At 39.8% G+C, this 22,002-nt stretch overlaps 2 protein-coding genes across 2 annotated transcripts in view; both read right to left on the bottom strand.

The window, feature by feature from the left end:
- Positions 1-10,397, bottom strand: part of atrn (attractin) — a 134,611-nt gene extending 124,214 nt beyond the window's left edge. The window contains 2 exon segments of the mRNA XM_038728005.1: positions 9-92; positions 10,159-10,397. Coding sequence (XP_038583933.1) covers positions 9-92; positions 10,159-10,397 — 323 coding nt within the window.
- A 2,924-nt stretch (positions 10,398-13,321) lies between these two features.
- eif2ak3 (eukaryotic translation initiation factor 2-alpha kinase 3) overlaps positions 13,322-22,002 on the bottom strand; it is a 32,586-nt gene continuing 23,905 nt past the window's right edge. The window contains exons 11-18 of the mRNA XM_038728395.1: positions 20,982-21,104; positions 20,353-20,502; positions 19,250-19,799; positions 18,750-18,923; positions 17,995-18,168; positions 17,778-17,879; positions 17,014-17,076; positions 13,322-16,202 (exon numbers count right to left, since the gene is read on the bottom strand). Coding sequence (XP_038584323.1) covers positions 16,020-16,202; positions 17,014-17,076; positions 17,778-17,879; positions 17,995-18,168; positions 18,750-18,923; positions 19,250-19,799; positions 20,353-20,502; positions 20,982-21,104 — 1,519 coding nt within the window. The 3' untranslated portion in view covers positions 13,322-16,019. The remainder of the gene's footprint in view (positions 16,203-17,013; positions 17,077-17,777; positions 17,880-17,994; positions 18,169-18,749; positions 18,924-19,249; positions 19,800-20,352; positions 20,503-20,981; positions 21,105-22,002) is intronic.

Raw genomic sequence — 22,002 nt, 5'->3', positions numbered from 1 at the left:
CTACTTACTGTCCTTCGATCAGCCAGGTGCACTTGGTCTTGTACTTATAGTTCCCTGGACCATCAGTCAGATGACCAGAGGGCCCCGTCAACCTGAAAGAAAGGAAGAGGAGAGAAAAAGAGATTTAAAGGTTACAGAATTAAAAAAAGGTGCGACTTTTTTTGGTTTATTCTAAAAAAGCTGAGATCCTGGAAACTGCGTCCTCTACTCCCAGTATGGGTGTGATGTGATGCGGCAGGTATGAGGTAAAACAAAGGCTGGCACCACTGAATCTTCCAAAATGCAAGCGACACATTAAAAAGCAGGATGAAAACAAGAAAAGAAAGCCAAATGGATCCACATGGAACTCATCACTATAACAGGAATATGTTTTTTTACCCATCAAACTGATTAAATCAAATCTTGAAAATGAGTTGTTCTAATGAAAAAAAGGATTCTGAAATCGGATCAGATTACCTAATCCAGTGCTGTTTTTGATCTGGATCAAACCTTCAGTTTATGTTGTTCAAAACTTTAATTTGATTGGAATCCCTTTGATCCAAAAAAATCCATATCCCAGCAGAAGGCTGGATTCAGTGTGGATTTTAGGAACAAAATGTCAAAACTTAAACAAACACTTTCCAAATAATAATACATAATAATACACCATTTTTAGTTTTATTTATTTTTTGCACTTGATTTGTTTAAACTTTACAATGATAAAATAGATAAAGTAGACATTTCCTATAAACCATTCAGTACAGTAAAAGAATAAATAATCCCCCAAACAGCTATCAATAGCAAACAAAAATAATGCATTTAATTTAAACTTATCACAGTAAATTAATTTTAAAAAAAGGCACAATCAACAGAGAACCATTCAAAAGTAGTTTGTAACAAGTTCATCCCTTATTGCAGGTCCAGTCATTCCCTCATTCGGAGATCAGCCTCTTAAAAGCCAAAAGCTGCTCTCTGAACTAGGATGATCTTTATTTTAACTATTGCTCAAAATATCCACAGTGTATCTGTGAATAATGTATATTTGTTAATTTTTCTTGGATATGTTGTGGGTCAGATGGTCTGACTGTTTAAAGAAAATGGAAAGAAATGTTTGTGTTGTTTTATTGTGCATTTTCTGTCTCTTCAAATAAAAAAAAAAAGTGACCCCACACTGGCTGTTCTACCTGTTGGTCTTTATATAATTAACAGCGTTGTGATCTGTAGTCCCATTTAGAGCACTGGAAATCCAGATTTGGTAATCCTTAAAAGTTTGTATCTGGATCAGGGTGATCCAATCCAATGTTGCTTTAAAAAAAACCAGTAAGAGGGGTTACGTGATCCTGGATAGCAAAACATGGGATTTCCGAATCCAGATCATTCTGATCCAACTTAAACTTATTGAACAACTGGGCCCTGGTCATTTATCAAGTAAAACTTTCTTTTCCAGCCTATGTGAGGACTACTGTTATAACTTCAATGTCCTTGTAGTCAGAAAAAGTTAAAGTGTTTTGTTCTTATACTTATATACACTAAATGTTTATTATACTTTATTTTTTTAATCATTACAATAATTTATTTTCAGTCAAAGAATTCCAGCACTAGAATATTGGTAAAAGTCAGTTTAGTAAACTTTGCAAAATCTGATATGAATTTCATGTCATTATCTAAAAATAATAATTTAAAATAAAATTTAAAATATTGACGTTTTAGTTATAATTTCTAAGCATGTTCTGTAGCAACCGTAGACATGATTACATAAAACATTGCTAAAGAGTAGGTCAGTAGAGCAGAGAGCACAGGTAAACACTGACTTCTGCCGCTTCACTTTTTAGTTCTTGGTAGGTGAGCAAGCAGCATATAGGGCGGCTAAGTGGCTGAGAATTAACCTCGAAGCAAATTATTATCTGAGGCCGACACCATGACAGGCAGCCGCAAACACTAATAGTACAGTAGTGTGCCCGGCCTCTGTTATTGCCTGATCAATTCCAGTTTGATGACACAGCAGCAGAGTGGAGCAGAATTACACAGGGGGACACTTAGATGCAGTCAGAGATTGTATCATTCCTGATGTAGGTCTCGCGGTGCAATGACTCTACTAACACACCCAGAAACAGTCTTGTTCCAAAACAGTCTCTCAGCACCGCTTCATACTAAAGTCTACTGAGAAAGCTGCAGAGAACACACTCCTCCCCTGCTCGGCTACAGGAGCCAGTTAAGGATCTGCGCAGCACGATGAATATACCAGCCTATAGAAACGCTTAAAAAAAAAGAAAAAAAAAAGAAAAAATACAGATAAATCATCAAGTGCTTGACAGTTTGACAAAATATATGTAACTTTTTTCAACTTAATGTGGATAAATTGAAGTCAATCAAAACTCCACTTCCATTTAGGCACAGATGAGATGAAATCTGTTTTTAGAAATCAAACATAAATTATACCCAGGACTTTTGGGGAAATCCTTGTTATTTACGGCAACTTCTTGTTATTGAAAGCTTTGCATGCCAATAGCCCCAGCTGTGTGAGCCAGGCAGCTCAAGAGTCCAAGGCCAAGGGTGTTGTTAAGTTAATAACAACTTCACAGGCCAATATATGACTCTACTTTGCAACTATGCTCTAATGCTGGACGCATTCATCAGCTCAAATCTCTTAGAGAGTCAGTAAAATAAGGGTTTAACCTCCAATTAGATATTATTTTTTGATGGAAACTGAACTTGTTGGATAAATTATTTCTCAAACCACACAGAATGCTTTGCTGAATATTGCTGGCTCACTGTTCGTACTGTACATGTTTGAAGAGACTAGTTTCATCCAGCCCTTTTCACAAGGCAAGTCTCAGTGGTTAGCTAACGAGTACACTAACGCTATAATTACACCTCTCTTAGTGTTAATACAGCCATGGGCCTGCAGGGACTCTCAGCTCTCCCAGCTAGCAGACAAACAGAGCTCCCTCAGAGGACGAGAGGCTCCAGACTGTCCTGAACCCAACAAAACACAACTCTCAAGCCTATAACTCAAATTATACTTTAGTGCTTTCTTAGCAGCACAAGAAAGAGAAATGATCCAGTGAACAAATCCCCACTTAAAATTTTAGCTGCCATGCTAGTACAATGTAGAAATGTCACTTTCTTAAAAAAAAAAAAAAAAAAAAAAAATGTCTTTTACTCAGGATAAGAAGAAAGTAGTTTCACTGCACATTTTCAAGTGGCCTTTTATTGTGGCCAGCCTAAGGCACATCTGTGCAATACCCATGCTGTCTGATCAGCGTCTTGATTTGCCACTCTTGTGAAATGGATGGATTATCTCAGCAAAGGAGAAGTGCTCACTAACACCGATTGACACATTTGTAAACAATGAGAGAAATAGGTCTTTCGTGTCCAAAGAGACAGTCTTAGATCTTTGAATTCAGCTCATGTGTATAAACAACTATGAGCACTTTTGATTTTTGATGTGGTCAGAGATACAAATTCATTCTGACCCTTGGCTGCCTATATTTTATTGTGTTGCAAGCAAGGACTTTTCCTGGAGTTAGGTCAATACATTTAAAAACATAAGGTGTGCTTTGGAACGGTCACAGGTACTGTAAAGTTCATGTGATTTGTAGCCAAGTAACAACCAAGCTATAAAAACATCAATATAGTCTTTTGACCCTTGTAAAGCATTATAGCACAGAATTAGTTTATGCTATAACTGTCAGTTTCTGCACCTGTGTCCTACTATACTTAAAATAAAATCTTGTCAAACAGAAGATGTCAAAAATGAGCCAGATAAAGAATAAGCCAGTGGGTGCCTGTACTGTATTGACATTAGTAGAGCTTTGCATTCACAGTAATGTCCAACAACGGCTCCTTCTCATGCAAACAGTATCCCTGCAGCAGAGCCAAGTGCTCTGCAAATGGCAAACTGGTGCGGCGTGAGAGCAGAGCAAACACCATTTCTCATTCAAAGGCGGCAACAGTCGTGTGCTCAGACAGAGTAAATGCTACAGAGGCAAAAAAGGTTTCCCCCTCTGACTGTCTAACTGGACTTGGAGAAGTTGCTGATATGAGATTTTAAGTCAATTAGGGAATATTTGGGGTGACAAATTACACTTTGTATTGGGATATAGCATAATAATAGTGATGGACATAATGGATCATTTCACATAAGTTTGTTTTGTTGTTGTTTTTTTAAATGACCCAGGCCTAGAAGGAATTGCTTGTGTGCAGTCTAGGGTTGAGTGTGGTACATAAAATATGCACTCAAAATAAGTAAATAAATATGCAACCCTCCTTTGTTAATGTTGTCATGCCAAAATATTTAAGAGATACATAAGATGATATAAAGTTACTCAGCAGCAGCCACGGAGGAGGAAAGCTGTGAAACATGGCTGGCAACAAATCTACAGAGGCTGTGCGCCCAAAACCTGCTCATGAAGTTTTAAGTCAGTTTTATTGTGTAATAAATATTTCATAAATTATTAGAAGTGGCCATTTTCCAAGTTACTGTGCTTCCACACCTCAGTGTTTTTAACTTGAGTTACAGTTGCACTTTGAGAGCTTTTTAATGTACAAATCTATCCTTTCATCAGCCTTAAAATGCATCCCATCCCCACTGTAGATTCACCTAATCTGCACAAACAAAATTCTATCCTTTGATATGCAGTATCACAGATATGCTGAATGCAGTTTACTGATGCCACCTTACAAGATTTCTATACTGACATTCAGATTTTTTAAATAGATTACCCACTGCCATTTCAGCCACCGTGGCCTCCATCCAATACCTGCGGTTAAAACGTCATAAATCCCTTTTCTGGGTTTGGGTAGCTGTGGAAAGGGATGGGACGAATTTCTGTGCCTGTGCATAAGTAAGCTGAAAAATAATACATCAGTAGTGCAGCAGTGGGAACCATTAGTCTCTGCAGAGGGCAGGCAGACTGGTCGCTCAGCGGGGCCTTTAGTAAAGCGAGGTCAGCCTTCAAACAGGTTCCAGAGAGCGCCTGAGGATGAACGTGGACCAATATGCAGACTACACAAGAGACAACAACAAAGCCAACAACAAAGCAACAAGCTATGAAACTGAATATACAAGAACAAAAGCTGCTCTCAGGCCAGGACAAATGTATCAGCAGTGTATCAGTAGATGAGATGTTGCTTAAAAGTTTATTATTTCTGCACCCTGGTCAGAACTCGAGATCTTGAAAGATACAAACTAGTGCTGAAACAATTAGAAGATTTGTCAATTAGTCGATCGAAAAAAGTACATTGTGTTTTTAACCACTATGGAGCAATGTATTTAAGAGAGGGTCTTTTTTGTTTTATTGGGATCCCATACACTTGCACAAAAGGCTTAAATGCATGCAAGTGGCAATGATACACATTCGTGCTGCCGTTTTCAGGCCATTCCACTGATTGGTGGTGGTAACACGCGGAGGAATGTGGCAAAGCACTGGGAAAAAGACAAGAAAAATAGACAACACTGCTAGCTAGCAATGGACGATGAGCAGGAAATTCAGTTACTTCATAAGTGGCACAGAGGTACACAATAATTACATTAGAAATTAGGGAAGTCGGAGTTGGTGCCAGGACATGAACATGCGTCTGAGGCATAGGCTTTCACTGGCTTAAAGTGAAATGGACAAGGAATTTATTTGAAGATTGGCTCTCATCTCAGTTCCTACTAAAAAAACAAGTAGGTCTCTGCAAACGCTCCATCTCATACTAATAATTTAAAAAAAAATTCAAAAGCACAGTCGCATGTCTTTGGGACTCTGTGCCAAGAAGCATAAAGATGGCTATTGTGGCCATGATCTGATCTACAACAGGGATGTCCCCCCCCCCAGATAGTCTTACCATTAACCTTAAATGAGTAGACATTAGACGGATCTAGGGCTGGACTTCATATCAAATATTTTCATTAATATGCAATATAAATTTTAAAACATATTGCCCAGCTCCAAAAGATCCACTCACTGAGTCCCATGGGAAAGAGTCACAAAATTGGCTACACAGAAGCACAAGTCCAAAATATCCTCAGATGAAAAAGAAAATCTCATTTGTATGACCTAAACCAACAACAAAAAACACACCAGTCTAGTTTTTGCCCCCCTCCCCCTCCCCCCTCCCTTCATGTTGATTTTGGCCCTCATGGCTAGCCGGGACTCCATCTTTGCACGACCCTGCAACAGAAAGCTGCTCTTACCAGCATTCAACCACTCTTGTATGGTAGCATTGTCTGTATGCTAAACACGGCCTCAGACCACAGGCTCTCCTCAGAAAACTATCGGCCCTTTGACCACACTAACAAAACAACAGAGTCTCGACTCCTGGCAAATCTGGGATCACAAAGCAGAGAGTTTTCCGTACCACCACATCTGAAAAAGTTTAATAATCCCCATAGTGACGTTCATTCTCTGAAATTAGCCCTGTGGTCAGTGCTATATCAGTTCCCAGGAACTTAAAAGGACCAGTAACTTGACTAATGTATGCCTAATACTTAACATATTATACTTGAGGATCTGCAGGCTATAGGGCCATCCAAATAGGGCCGCAACTAACGAGTATCGTCATTATAAATAAACTAGTCCATTTTTAGAATAAGGAATTAGTTGTTCTGTGTACAAAATGTCAGGAGGAAGTTAAAATGGTTATTATAATATTTCAGAACCCAAGGTAATGTTTCAAATTGTTGTTTTTTTTGGTCCGACCAATGGTCCATCCAGACTAAGGACATTCATTTATATAACTATAATATAACTAAAGAACTTATCAACTAATCCAGTAGTGCCCAGGCCTTTTCTGTGAGATCTGTCCACACACACACACACACACACACGCAATATTTTTCTCTCTCACATCATTACAAACCAAACCCTTAGGTTTTACAACTGTTTTTTAGATTAAATAAGCAACTGGACAACGACACTTTAAGGCTCTGGAACCCTGTGGTGGGCATTTGTGCTTATTTTATAACAATTAGATTACTCAAATATAATTTATGGATGAAAATAATCACTGATCCACTCTACTCGCACTCAGGACTTCTATGCTAACTACTGAGCCACCATGTTACAATACAATTAATACTTGAGTGCAACGGGCTCCCAGCTCCTAACCACAACCAAGACGAGCTATTTCACCCAGAGAGCACTCAACCTTGCCATTCTGAAACATTAGAAGCTCAGCAGCTATTCAGCCTCCATTTTACCTGTTCAGATATGCTCAGCAATCGGCTGTGCTAATGTGCAAATAGCTCCAGTTTTCTTTTCCTTGACCACGACCGATCCTGAGGATGCATAAATGTGCAGGCTTCCTACCAGCTCTGCTTTTTGACCTAATAGGCTGACACTAAGCTGAGACAGCATGACAGAGAATATCACTTTTTTAAAAAGACCCTGGATCCCCTACAGAAAACAAATTAGCCGAGGCCTGGCAATAGGGCACACCCTGATGTCCACACTTCAGCTGCACAGACATGCTTAGCTCATCACAATGTTGGAACAAAATCAGCTTGCTAACAACCAAAAAAAGAAGGCAGAAGCAGAAGGATAACATTACTGTTTGAGCTCAAATTTGTCTAAATCAAGGAAAATGAACTTGGAAAAAAAAAAAAGTTGTTTTTCTAATGAACAGCTTTGTTTATGTTATCTTGGCAGGAAAGGCAGAAGGGCACAGGCCTAAATAAAACTGGCCAATAGCGTAATCACAATTGATTTTGTTTAACTTAAGCTGTCACAAAGTGCTGTAGGACAATTTTCCTCACAAGAACATCTCTAATACTACAATAAACTACAGTAATGAGAGGTGACACTTTAATGGGAGCAGAGGACAAGATGTGCAGCAATGACTGTCTGTATATTCTTATTGAGTTTTGACACCTTTCAATTACATACTGCATTTGCCATTACACAGTACAAAGTGTCACTATCCTTTGTTTAGGACAGAAAGTAGTGTTGTAGTCAAGACCGCCCAAACAGAGACCATGTCAAGACCAAGACCGAGGGAGGGCGAGACTGAGTCAAGACCAAGACCAGTTCCCCACGTTACATGACACACAATAAAAATTTGGAACGAGATCAAAGGTACTTCTCAAATTGATCTGAATGATCCACATTCCCATTAAAACACCCACATACAAACATTAAGAGCTGAAATCAACGTAAGCATCTTTATTCAACACTCCTTTTCCATGCTTACCATCCGGGGAGGGGGGACAGTTATTAATGGTAACAACAAGTTTTTAATTAGGGTTATTGGTTGCATTTGAAGCAATACGTTTTACATCCAAACAAAGTTAGGATGTTAAATAAATCAGACAATGCAAAAGCAATTTATTGATATTCCCAGAGTTACGGTCTTGGAATAAAATCCCGAGTCCTCAATGTCCAAGACCGAGTACAAATGGGGTTGAGACCGAGACGAGACCAAGACCATCAAAAAGTGGTCTTAAGACCGGTCTCGAGTACTACAACACTAAAGCTGATGATACACGGGGCAACTTTTTGAGCAATGTTGCTGGGCAATCTTGCTAGTGGCAAGTCCGACTATGTTTTGGACAGATAGCGGCGGTGCGGGGCGGGTGGTGGAGTGGTGGGGGATGGGGATTACGGTAGTAATCTTTACTTATTACCATTGACGGCAACGTTGCCCTGCACGATTGCTCTAAAAGTTGCCCCGTGTATCATCAGCTTAACAGAAAGGGGGAGCTTGAGAACAGATTTTTTATTGGGTTTATCAAGTGGTCTCCTCCCACCTCTCAGATGTTTACACAGGTTCGACCATCACCACTAACCTTTACGGCTCAGCTGTAAAATCGATTTAGTAAGTGTGCATAGCAATTTCTAGTACTTTGACCCTGAGATGCTGTAGTCCTGTTACTGGATAACCCACCCCACCCAAACTGCACACCACCAGACACCACCTATCCCATCATCTCGTCATCCTACCGACATCACGTGCCACCCAGTCGACAGCACGCTGTCCGGCTAGGTGATTAGATTTTAGCTTATTTGCACTGTCTGTTTTGGCCTTTCTTGCTCTGCTTGCATTTTAACAGAGGTGATTGAATTTCTGTCCAATCTGCGCTAGATGGCAGCTAAGGATGACTGGAAAGGTGGTGTCTGTTTACTGAATAGGTGGTGTGCAGTTTGGGTGGGGTTTAAACTTAAATGGCTTTCCATAGATAACTGTTATCTAAACACTTGAGAAGATCAGAAATCATCCAGTCCAATCCTGGTTCAGCGCAAGCCTGACACCTCCTGTATTTACAGTCCTGTAAAGCTGTGCAACACAAAACAGTCTTACTGACAGGCCTGATAATATCACAAAAAAGAAGCCTGTTTGGACTGTACCTTCATCTATGCTCCCTGCTGAGATCTCCAGCAGCTACCACCTCTGTTCTTGTTGAGCAGAGGAGACACTGCCAACGCACCATCCTCACAAATACAACCACTGCGATCAACATGTGTTCCAGAGTAATCTAATTAGAAATGAATACCTGGGCGAGTTGTATGAAAGCATAGAAAGTTAAATAAATAAAAATAGGGGTTGAATACTGCCTACCTTGAATTTAACACATTTGGGTTTAAGGAAGTTATTCATAAAAAACAAGCAATTAGATTATGAAATTGCATAGACAATTTATCACTACATTTTATCACCAAAACATGTAACAAAAAGGTCAAAGTATAGATAAAGAAAATAATGCTTCATAGTCAAGCAGCACTAGCACCTTACAATTCAGTGATGTGTTCAGAAATAGGGTGATATCACTTGGTTTGGGTCAGAGTGAAAAAGATTTGGGTGTGTGATTGAGAAGATGGTGACACTAATGAAGGTGAAAAGGCACTGAGGCTCGATATTGCTCAACTGCAAGTCAAATAAACCGTATGATAAATCATCCAAATTACATACTTTACAATATTCAGTATATTTAATAACATGTACTGCATTTTAACCAGGATAACGGCGGCCTAATGGTAACGTCAGTAGCAATAGTAACTGTTAGTAGTAGCAGCAGTAGTAGTAGTAGTAGACCGGGCTATATAAATGCCTCAGGTGTGCACTGCTCGGCACCTCTTGACTAGCAGTCTCAGCACTGAATTAGCAAATATTTGGCACAAAGCAAGGCAAACTTGGTCTAGATACAGACCCTATCTCTGTGATAAAAGCAGCTTTCTCCCATCCGTGTGTTCACTGTACCTGAATCGCCCTCCGCAGTGCTGGCATTGGTCCCCAACCCAGCCGGGGAAGCAGACACAGTTGCCAGTAGCGGCGTTGCACTGGCCGTTCATACATGGTTTGTCACATTCCTTCGCCTCGGTTAAGCCAGGCAGCCCGGAGAGCAGCCCGATTACCGAGAGCAAGAGCGCGGTCGTCAGCATCAGCAGGCCCCGGCCCCGGCCGGAGCCCGAGCAGGCCCGCCGTGTCGCCCCGTACATTCTCTCACAAAAGATGGCTGCTTGAGGCAAAGCGCTCCGCTGCTACGGGGATAGCGACTCAACGAGCTGGCCGTTGGTGCGGTTCCGTTTGTCGAACCTAAGGTACAGTTTCTCTGGAGATTAGCGTCTTCACTGAGGCTGGTCTTCGCTGGTTACCTGGTTTACATCTTTCCAGTGGTTCCCGTTTCCCAGCACCGCACCAAGCCGCATATTGACATCCAGAAGTGACGTTAAGGCGACGGAAATGCGCAACCGAGAGGAGGCGAACTGAGGCGAAGAGCTTTAAACTCTTATTTTGAAAAAAAAAGAGAGAGCAGAACTCCCGCCCCTTTGCAAGCTAATGTTAGCTTGTTAGCTTCTTTTCCATAATGTGCTCTCAGAAATTGTTTATTCCATCGGTTATTCTGTAAAGATGAAACATGAAACTGGGATTTTATGTCCAAATTTTAAGCAAAGTTAACTGTATCTACTAACTTAAGATAATATAAAAATATTAGTTTATTAGCTAACTATATCTCCCATAATCGTTGATTGGCACCTACTTGGTAACTTAGCAGTAAGTTACTTTCATGGATGAATTATTAAAATTATTAGACATTTTTAAGATTCTTTTTATTACTCAAAATTGGGCTAAAACTGAAATACATTTACCTTTTTTTTTTTTTTTTACAAAATTCTATGTGGATACCTGGTGGATACCATGCAACAAAGGATTAAAATGCCACACCTGACAATATGGAATATTATATTTTGTATGACATGTTATGCTATGTATTTGAGCTCAAATATTGAAAACTAACAACAAAACACATATTTTAGGAACAACAGAGGGAAAATACTCACAGTGGTATTTATAACTGTAGTTACATGTATGCAGAAACCTGGTAGAATATTTTTATTCTTATCTAACTTAATATTGAATAGTTTGAGTTACATATCAATGTCAACCAAATGTAACAGATTATATAGTTCTAGTTTTAGATATCTTTACAGTACGTGAGTACAATACTATGTGAAAGCCCCAAAGCAGTCAAAAGTTACAATTTTATGCTGAAATATGCACTTTTGCATTGTTATTTATGTTCATATATTTGTTAAATGTCTGTGTTACTATAATAATACAAATCATCACATCTTTGACAAGTTGAATAGATATAGCAGCAATAGACTAGCAATTTCAATTAAAGACTTAATGCAATTTGACTCCACTGTTGCATGTCGTCCACGTACATGGACAGTTGGTTTTTGGTGTATAAAAACTACATTTTATTCTAAATTTTATTTAATAAAACATAAACATGTTGATAGTATTTGTACTGGTAGTACGAGTACATACTACTATTTTTTTATACCTCGAGTGTACAAACCAAAAGGCTGTTAAATCACATGACCTTTGTAAACTTTACAAAATATTTATTTAAATTCCTGTTTTGGTTATATTTCCTTTTTGAGAACTCCTTCACTTCCCTGGCTTATTTCTGACTTGTATTTGTAGACTCAATATATGCACTGAAGATTGTGTTTACCTGCTGTACATCCATGTCCATGATACTTAATGGTGAGTTCCATTTACCTCAGAAGTTGTTTAATGTTAACAAAACTGCTCAGGATGAAAAATCGTTCTTGATCTTAGACTTTTCTCTTTAGACGTTTGAATAAATAATCATACCTCAAGGATCACTTACTTGCTTTTTCTTGGTCATTCAACTGCTTCTACTCATGGTCTTCAATAACAAAATGACAGTAAGCAACTTCATAGATATGTTTTCAACTTCATTACAACTGAGCGAACTTCATCCCCTCAGTGGACAAAGTACTCAAACCGTTTACTTGAGTAAAAGTAGTAACTTGTAAAAGACTCTGTTACGAGTGTTAAAAGTCTATCTTTCTAGTAACGTATCTAGTAACGGCACAAAAGTATTACCATCAAAATATACTTAACACACCAAAAGTATAAGTACTCATTATGCAGAATGATCAATTCCAGAATAATCACTGGATTATAATTAGTGATGCATTAATGTTGAAGCACACATTTTGCAGCTGGTACAATCCATAATAATACATCATAATTTATAAGTTGCTTTAGATTTTGCATTATCTGCATCGGAAAAGTAACTAATGTTGTAAAATACATGTAATGGAATAAAAAGTAAAATATTGGCTTCCAAAATGTAGTGGAGTAAAAGTGTAAAGTAGCATAAAATGGAAATACCCAAGTGGAGCCTATATACCATCCATTGATGAAGACTGTGAGATGTGCTTGAGATCTTTAAAATAAGCCAATGAGTGGACCTTGTGTTAATATTTTTTTGACAACAAAAACAAAGCAAGTCATTAGCTCTTTTTGAGAAATGAGAAAAAGCAGATGTAGTGATAGTGGTCTTCTACATCAAACCTACGTCCTGCATGCATATGAACATCCACACATGTGACTTCAATTATATTCCCTAATTAGACCTCCTCTCACTCTGTCGCATCAGTGTGTACAGACTGTGCTTGAATGGCATGGAGAACTGTAACTTCACTTAATTCTCAACATAGATCTGCCACTCTAAACCCAAGCAGAGGTCTAAAAATAACTACAAGTGTAGTTTCATTATGTAATCACTGCAACTGATTCAGTGTTTATTGAAGTTACAAAAACATGATTCAGTGGGCTGTGTAATGGTGTATTCAACTGCTGTGTTTCTGTGTTGTGTCCTGGATAAACGTAGCTTGACAGAAATATATACATACAGCAATTTAAACAGCACCCAAAACAGTTTAAATTATTCATAGGACTGGTGTTTAAAAAAATAAAATAAAATTTAACAAAAGTTTTAACTTTGGTGGTCATTTGTCAAATGATCATCAGGTGATAAATATCACAATGATACAAGGGCCCAACTCCAACCCAAGACTGCACACCAAGGACACAAAACTGTACAAATGGTATAGAACAGTTTATTAAATTTAGACTTATAAGAAGTCATCATATTCCAACGCGCTCCATCGCATGAAGCGCATTCATAATAACACCAACCCAAAAAGGATTGATCATGTCATTAAAACATAAATAAAGCAAATAAACATATTTACAATTCAATATGGACAGATAATGGAGTTTGTGCACAAGAACACAACTAAATGTCCAGACAGTGGCATCAGAGATTAAGAAGGGGGTCTGATTTTTCAACTGAACTTTCCTCAGGAAAAGCTACCTGGATAGCAGAAGTGGAAGGAAGATTAACACAATTCGACAAAGCATGAAAAACGTACTGTATAATCACATTTTCTTGGTTTGAGTGAAAAGACGAAAATCTCTAGAACCTCCAATAATACACTATTGTCAATGATGCTGTTTTCAGTCATAATGGTATGAACCTGAAAAGCTGTTTACTTTTGTGTACATCCACAAACAAGTCTGTATACCACAATTAAAGAATAATTGTAATTGAAGGACAAAAAAAAGTTTCCAAAGCCTTTCAGATAATTTTGTGGGAGAGATGGATTTAGCCTGGATCCATTATTGACGTTCTTTGAAATATCTAACATTAATTCTACAAAAAAGGTGTTACATTGTCAACTAAGGACTTAAGAAACTGTAGCTACATACTGTCATTCACAAAGCTACTTTTGTCTGAATTTGACTTTTCACATTTATCCCCCCTAACTTGAGGATGTGTCATTATGGAACCAAACTTTCCAGTTTCCACCCATATCTTGGTGGGAGTACAGTCTGTTTTAAACTCTCAAGAGAGAACTAATCATTTTACAACAAGAATGACTCATCTTCAGTGGGCTGAGTGGACGGGTGGACACAGTCAGGACTTTACAGTAATCAAAAAACCCTGCAGAATAATCAAAAAACTGCGCTTAATAAAAAAAAGAAGAAGAAAAGATCCTTAGAAAAGTACAATCATTGAAAGCACATTACATTTAGCAGTTTGTGTGTGTAGTTACAAATGGGTCATGTGACTCTCCCAGCACTTCTTATATACATAAAACAATGCTTATGTGGATCACATGACCAACATCAGGTCCAGGTCCCCAGTAGACCAGTAGAGGGGATTTAACAGTATCATCTGCTTAAATAAATGCTATTTTCCTGCATCATGGGAGAGCTGCAAACCTCTGAATTTGTGTTTGTCGTGCTTCGCTGGAAACACCAGCTGGATGGGGTTGGAGCACAGTAGCACAACTCCAAAAATGTGAGGTGAGTTATCAGTTACAAAAAAGTACACTTGACCGACTTTCAAATGGCACTCTGGTCAAAGCAGGGCAAACCCCTTCCACTTGGTACCCCACACATGTGAAAACAAACACTGAGAATAATTTCAAACAGCTAGAAAAGGTGACCACCATCATCTGTCTCTGGAGGTCACACTGTAACATTCAGGTATCCATTAATGGCAGAGATCGTCTCCTCTTTGTTCCTGCAATATATCACACTATCTTACAGTTGCCTCATGAAAAAGCCATTTACAAGCAACGGCACATTACAATATGTACAGTATTGATCAAACATATGTTTTGAATGAAAGAAAAAGATATAAACAGATTTTTCCCTTCAATTATGTACATAGAGCAAAGAGGAGGTGTTGGAAAATGATTGAGCACCCCAGAGTCATTGTGTAAGTATACACAGAAAAACTGCTTCCAAGTACTGGCTTTAAGATAAACTCGCACTCACCTCTTCAATTTCCTATCAGGTACATGCAAAGAAGACAAGAGCCAGAGACTCAGCATTCATTCAGAGAGGGCCACAGGCCCCTTTCTAAAGGCAAATCATATCTAATAAACTTCTCTACGCAATACATCACCTTCGCTCATAAAAAAACACATAGGAAAAAAGATGGTCTTTTTTGGTCTCCCAAATCAGGCATATTGGGTGTCATAACACCACTTAGTGCTCGTACCAGTGAGCAGTACTATTCACTAGTAGATAGGATGATCAAGCATCAAAGGCCCCTTTGGAGTGTCCTCTTGGTTTTGATACCTGAGGTGTAGCGTGGGTGAGTGAACACTGGCTGAATGTAGGGCGCAAGCAGCGGGTTGTGACGACACAGGGCTCAAATCATATCTTGAATAGTTCTTAGCATGTTTGTTATTATCGCCAGAGTACCAGGTGATAAGGTTTGTTGTTTAAGACAATCACAGGTAAACATTTCATAATCAATTAAGTATAATGTTCTGTGAATAACAGCTTAGTCTACACTGGCTGCAGTAAACACCACCCATCTGGTACTCAGAGCCATTTGAAAAACCCACTAAGAATTATTTGCAAGTACCACTTGAGCCAAGTCTGGTCATGAACATTACAGAACGGCTGTTGCATTTTAAAATATTCTTTCACTTGCAAGTGTGATTGAAATTGGGAACGTGGGCAGCATAATGGTGTGCGAATATGTAACGGCATGTGGTTCGCCAGAGTAACTGTGCAGATCTTTGTCTCGCTGCTCTAAAGCCACAGAGATAAATTTCTGCACATTTGTCGTTTGGCGTTTAAAGTGATTCTGTCTGAGGCAGTGTGTGGTGGCATGGGGCTGAGGTGTTTCTCTCGGGCGGCAGACCAGCAAGGGGATGAAAGGGAAACAGAGGGATTGTGGGATGAGGGTTACATATTGCGTCATGGGATTTTCAGGTAGTCGATGTCTGGCGCGAGGGGCGGCCCATGGACGAGGCGCTGTAGGTGCGGGAGCGTTGCCTCACGGCCAGTCGGCAAGGCAGCTCCAGCTCCTGGAAGAGGGGAGTCCCTATGATCTCAGCCGCCTCGGGACGCTCGCTGGGGCTCCACGACAGCATGCTGCGCACCATACTCAGCTACACACAGAGAGAAAACAGTACAGTGATGTCTTTCAGAGCAGTGTAATGCTACTGCTAATATTATCATTCATTAATTTACTTTACTGACAGCTAATGTAACACAGCACAACTAGTATAAATTCTACTGCAAGCACTAAATTATACACATAACTCATATAATGAAATACTATATACACACACACAGTACACAAAACACACAGAAGCGTGTAATCTTAAAATGCAATAGTACACAACAAGTAAAGTGGAATACTGGGAAAACAGGGCGAGAGTTCTTCCACTGTTTGGGGATCACAGATTATTCTATAGGATTATGTTAAACCCATTACAAAGTAAACAGGTAAACAAGGTATGGTAACCAACCCCACACCAAACTGTAGGCCAGTGCTGGTGTGGTACTAAAAAAAAATTATATAAAGTGTTAATCATTTACATTACAATTTATTTACAAATCATGCTGATACAATGGTCTCAGATAATAATGCTGCTACTTACATTTCAGTGTGTAAAATGATGATATTTGCAGATTTAACTTTATATTGTGTTGATTTGGGAGCAAAATAATCCAACTACACCTTCTAATTGGATTAGTTTAGCAGGTCTGATTTACCAAGTGGATAACGGAGGTGTGGACAGGTGGTTTAAATGTTTTTACAGACTACTTAATGAGAATGAACTCTTACAGCTCTGGACTCAGACTTTGTTAATTTCCTCATTCTTGTTGTCAGGATAAACAACCCATCACTTTGTTTTCTAGGTTCAGACGTAGTTTGTGTTTACAGCCACTAGGTGGCAGCAGTAGGCCACTCACCTCCTGAACGTTGTTTTTGGAGAAAACCTCTGGGAAGCGCAGCGCTCTCACCTCTGTCAGTGTCTGGAAGAAAGGATGTAAACACCTGTGAGTAGAGCTGTGCTAATGGCTAATCAGGTCCTTTGTTAAGGAGACAAAGACATCCTGGTCGACGACATACACACGGGCAAAGATAATCTACCATTTAAACTGACAACAATGACCATTCATATGACAATGGTGATTATGTATTACAGTTTCCCAACAGAGTTTTCAGACAAAATAGAATAATTTACTAAAAATAAGAACAGACAAAAAGATACACTGCCTCATTAGAACGTCTATCTCTTCTCCAGCTTAAACAAACTGCAGCAGCAGGGATTCTTACTGAAGCCAAAAATGAGATCATATCATTTCCATTTTAACTGTCCTCATAATCTGAGATGGCCTGTTGGTTTTGGAAAGGATCTGAAATCGCTTCTCACTTTTTAATAGTTCAGTATGGGTAAATATTGCTTCTTAAAAACACAATCTTCCTTTTCTTTAATCAATCGTTATTCACTTTGCGTACATAGCCTTTTGTCTTTACTGATTTTTATAATACTTCACAAACCAAGTTGTAACTTACACAGAAGACATTGTTCATAATAAACCTTCCCTTAATAGGCTATAATATTCGTATGCCTGGCAGTATCAAAAGCTGAGTTACAGGGTAATTTATATCACTTTTGGTAATTAAATAAAAAAAAAGACATTATTATGTGCACATGTGTTTGGTGACTCACCCTCACTCTCTCCATCTGGGTCCTGAAAGGATACAGCAGCTCAAACAGGATCAGTCCCAGAGAGTAAATATCCACTTTGTGAGAGTACGAGTTTCCAGAGAGCTGCCAGGACAGATATTATATTTTCAGTTTATGTTTACTGTTCTTCTGCAAATAAATTATTTTTGTGTACTGTAATGTTTATCTTATATTATCACTGGCCCATGTGTCTGCTCACCTGTTCTGGGCTCATGTAGAGCTTGGTGCCGACCTGGCCTGTGTGTCGTGTCAGGAGCGGGGCGGGCGTGAGGGCGCTTGGCTCGTCCTCATCCTCCTCCTGGTCCATGGCCGTCACCAGCCCGAAGTCTCCCACCTTCACCACGTCATCCATAGTGAAGAAAATGTTGGAGGGCTGGAGGACCGATTGTGAGAGGTTATGTAACATGTACCGAGCATTAAATACATGAAGCCAGAAAGCATTACTAATGCAGGAACCTGATGACAGCCCTTATTTGGTGTTAAAAACAAAAACCAGGCAGCTTTTCGCTTTGGCAGGAAAAGATCATTTTTATGTTTTTAAAGCAGATTGAGCCGTTGGTGGGTTCATGTATTTTTCTGTTGTTTATTTGTATTTCACATTAGGTTTAAACTTGCGACATACTATACACGAAGAAGAGACAATAGTAGAAAACTGAATAAATTAAGATTTTAGGGCAAAAATAGTGAATCTACAGAAATTCAATTAGTGTCAAATGGTATGTTTAAGATTAATAATTAAGATAAAAAGGAAGTTTACTAGTAGCTTGATCTGTGACCTTGCTTATCAGTGAGTCAGGTTTTCTAACTGGGGCTGCAGTCAAAATAGTAGTTTTCCTTTTGTTTTACATTCACAATTTTTAATGGGAATTAGATTAAGGTGTACTTTATCTTACTGCTAAAATACATACACGAGCTGCCTGTATAGTGGATAGTGTGGGGGGTGTGTGTGTTCACCTTGAGGTCCCTGTGCATGAGCCCTTTGCTGTGCAGGAAATCGACGGCCTCTGCAATCTGGAGGAAGATATCCAGACACTGGTTGTGCTCTCTCTGCTCTGGGTGGCAGCGCTGAGCCATCCAGTCCTTCAGGTTCTCTTTCCGACAGAGCTGCATCTGGATGTACAGGTACACCTGGAGAGAGGAGACATTTGCATTTTCATATTATTGTACTGTAGATATAGCTTTTCCCCCAAATGATAGATGGGTCATTCTAAACCAAAAAGGTAATATTAGAAAATACTAAATCTTGCTTTAATAATGAATATTCTCATTATTTCAGTGTGCTAAATTACACAGATGTCCAGACCAGCAGGAATTAAAATACATCTTTAAACGTGGAAAACAACAACAACAACAACAACAGTAAGGACTAATATTATTAATATAAAGGGCCATCAAGGTGAAACAAGATCATGGCACCAGTTCATTGCAGCTGACTGAGTGAATGATTGACTGACCTTGGGAGAAGGCTGGACTCGCTGGGTTTGAGGAGTTATGGGGAGAGCCAGGGCAAGTGTGGTTGGCCGAGGGGGAGAGGAAGAGGAGGGCGAGACAGGTTCCTGTTGTCTTGTGTGCGAGGAAGACGTGGTGTTCTTCTCCGTCACCGTGCCTGGACTGGCTGCACCAGAAGCCGAGTCTGTGTCTGCGTCGGCATCTCGGTCGCAGCCCGAGTCCTCAAACACGATGTCAAAGGAAGAAGAGGTGCAGTCGCTGGGGCCACGTGGAGGACAGAGCTCGAAGGAGTTGGGGGTGTCTGAGGCGTCGGGGTCGGCTTGGCTGTCCCTCTCAGACATCAGGCTGTCATGGCCCAGCATCGGTTGGAAGGAGAGGTCTCTAATGTCAGCACTAAAACCTATTCCACTACCAGTACTGCTGGAGAGCAGGGCCCGCTCATCAACCAGAATGTCCCCTTCAGGCCCAGAGACAGGCGACACTGAGCTGGACACTGGAACTTTGACTGACAGCACCTCCATGTGGTCAAGGAAGCTCATTGGCCAGTCGGTGGTACTGAATGAGAGAAAGAGTGTTGTTGCTGAGTACAGGCTTACTGGGAAAATTTAATGACAATCAAATAACTATTTCAATATTGCTACCGATTATTCAAGATAACTGTGCAAATGTACAATAAAAAAAGTTTACAAAATACATAAAAAAGTCAAAAATAATCAAACACTGTATACACAGTATAAGGCATGTTCAATTCAGGATGCAACCACACAAAGTTAAATTTTCTTTGGAATTAACATAGTGAAACAACATTTACTGTGTACTCTTGCCTCAAAAGAGGAAGAGAATGAGGATTTTCTGCATGGCTATCTGGCACTAATCTGTCTGAAACACACCAGACTTTCAGTTAACTGCTGCAAACATGCTTGAGTGAATATGCATTTTTCATCACCTTCCATTAAAACATCTGTTAGTGAAGTGAGGCGAGTGATGCAAAGTCTGTGGTGCAATAAATGTCAGAAATTACATTCCTGCGGCAAGGGTTAAATTTCTTTGCATGGGTGCTCGGCTGGTTGAGCTGTACAGGATAACGGGTTTAAAAGCCCTGGCTCACCTGGTGTCTTTCAGCCACCTCTGGTCCATCTCCTCCTGCCAGCCCTCGGGGGGACTCTCCTGCCAGGCGTTGAAGTAGCGGATAATCCCCGGGTGCTCCAGCTTGGCCAGGGCCTTCACCTCTCGCATCACCTTCTCGCGGGCCAGCTCTCTGAATGACGTAAAAACTGAGCTTTAGGATTTAATCCACATTCAGGATTAAATCCTAAAGTTTTATTCCCTGTGTAGTTGGGTGCTAAATTTACAGGATGTCAAGAAACATCTGTTATCTTTCCTATTACACTAAATGAACCCAGTCTTGATGCACAAATGGCTCAATAAATGCTTCAACAAACACACTGGACATAAAATAATTAACAGATTAGTCTGTAATGCACCAGTCAACAACAGGGCTGAAATGAAAATTCATGCAGAGCTGATGTTGCTGAACACAAAATTTTCATGCTTGCCAGTAGAAATATAAAAGCGTGGCTAATATTTGTACCAAAATGTCAGTTATGCCTCTATGGGGTTTTCTGCGCTTATACAAGGAGGTTGTTGCTTACACAGCAGCTTCAAAGAAAACAAAAATAAAGGAAGAGCTAATAGCCTCCAGCAAGAAAGTCTGGTGTGACCAGTGAGAGGCGCTACCTGTTGGGCAGACGGATTCTTTTGATGGCGTAGTTGCAGTCGTCCACTTTGTTGCGCGCTTCAAACACAACACCGAACCCCCCGCGGCCGAGGCACTGCACTGGCTCAAAGTCAGTCAGGTACCTGGGGAGAAGACACTTTGGTTGTCATCATGCAAAGAAGAATCACACTGCTCGCTGTGGTAGAAGGGAACTGTGCGATAGGTGTGTCATCACCTACATCCCTGACAATTTCAAAGACCAGGGACAATACAATACACTGCGGTCAAGGAGGCTAATTAAGTGGTACAGGTGATTATCAGGGAAGGAATTATTACCAGCCAAATCCCTGTCAAGGCTGGCTGTGACTGCTGAGCTGGCAGGTAACCAACGTCCACTCACTCTAGTTAGATAATCCATCTAAATAACATCAAAGACAAATGTTTAAACCATCATTTGGAAATGCTGTTATTCTACATAGACTTAAAGTAATATCATTTAGTTTGATTCATGGTGAGATCCCACCAAACTCTGCTCTCATTTACTATCTTCTACATCAGGGGACAAGGGTGCTGCAAGATTGATCATATCAATGTTCATTTATTGTGTGGTTGTAATAATACATAACATCAGAAGAAAAAACAAAAAAACTCTGTTTAATATGCAGTTATGCTGCAGCTATGACATGACAACTCATGGTTGTGGTGGTCATAGTAACGCAATACGCTTTCCGGATTAAGACTATAAAAGAGCTTAGCAGTCACAATAAAGTAAGCTCAAAGAAATGCCAATACATCTCAGCCCTCGACACAATCTGACTGGACAAAATCAGAGGAAACCGACAAAACTAAAACCAGACTGAACACTAGTGGACAAAGGGCTTAATGGACAGTTTTAGCTGCTTGTGGAAGACAGATACCCATCACTGTTCGATAGCACATCCACTGTGGTATTGCAGGTTCCCACCATCATATAATCTGTGTGATCTGGCTAGCTCACCCCTGGTATACAACGGCTGCGCTCTCTTTCTCCACATCAGAGAG

Source organism: Micropterus salmoides, unplaced genomic scaffold (genome assembly GCF_014851395.1).
Source record: "Micropterus salmoides isolate LMB-PRFRI ecotype aquatic unplaced genomic scaffold, ASM1485139v1 Ms_hic_scaffold_19, whole genome shotgun sequence".
Classification (NCBI taxonomy): Eukaryota; Metazoa; Chordata; class Actinopteri; order Centrarchiformes; family Centrarchidae; genus Micropterus; species Micropterus salmoides.
This window is presented reverse-complemented; position numbering and strand designations above follow the sequence as displayed.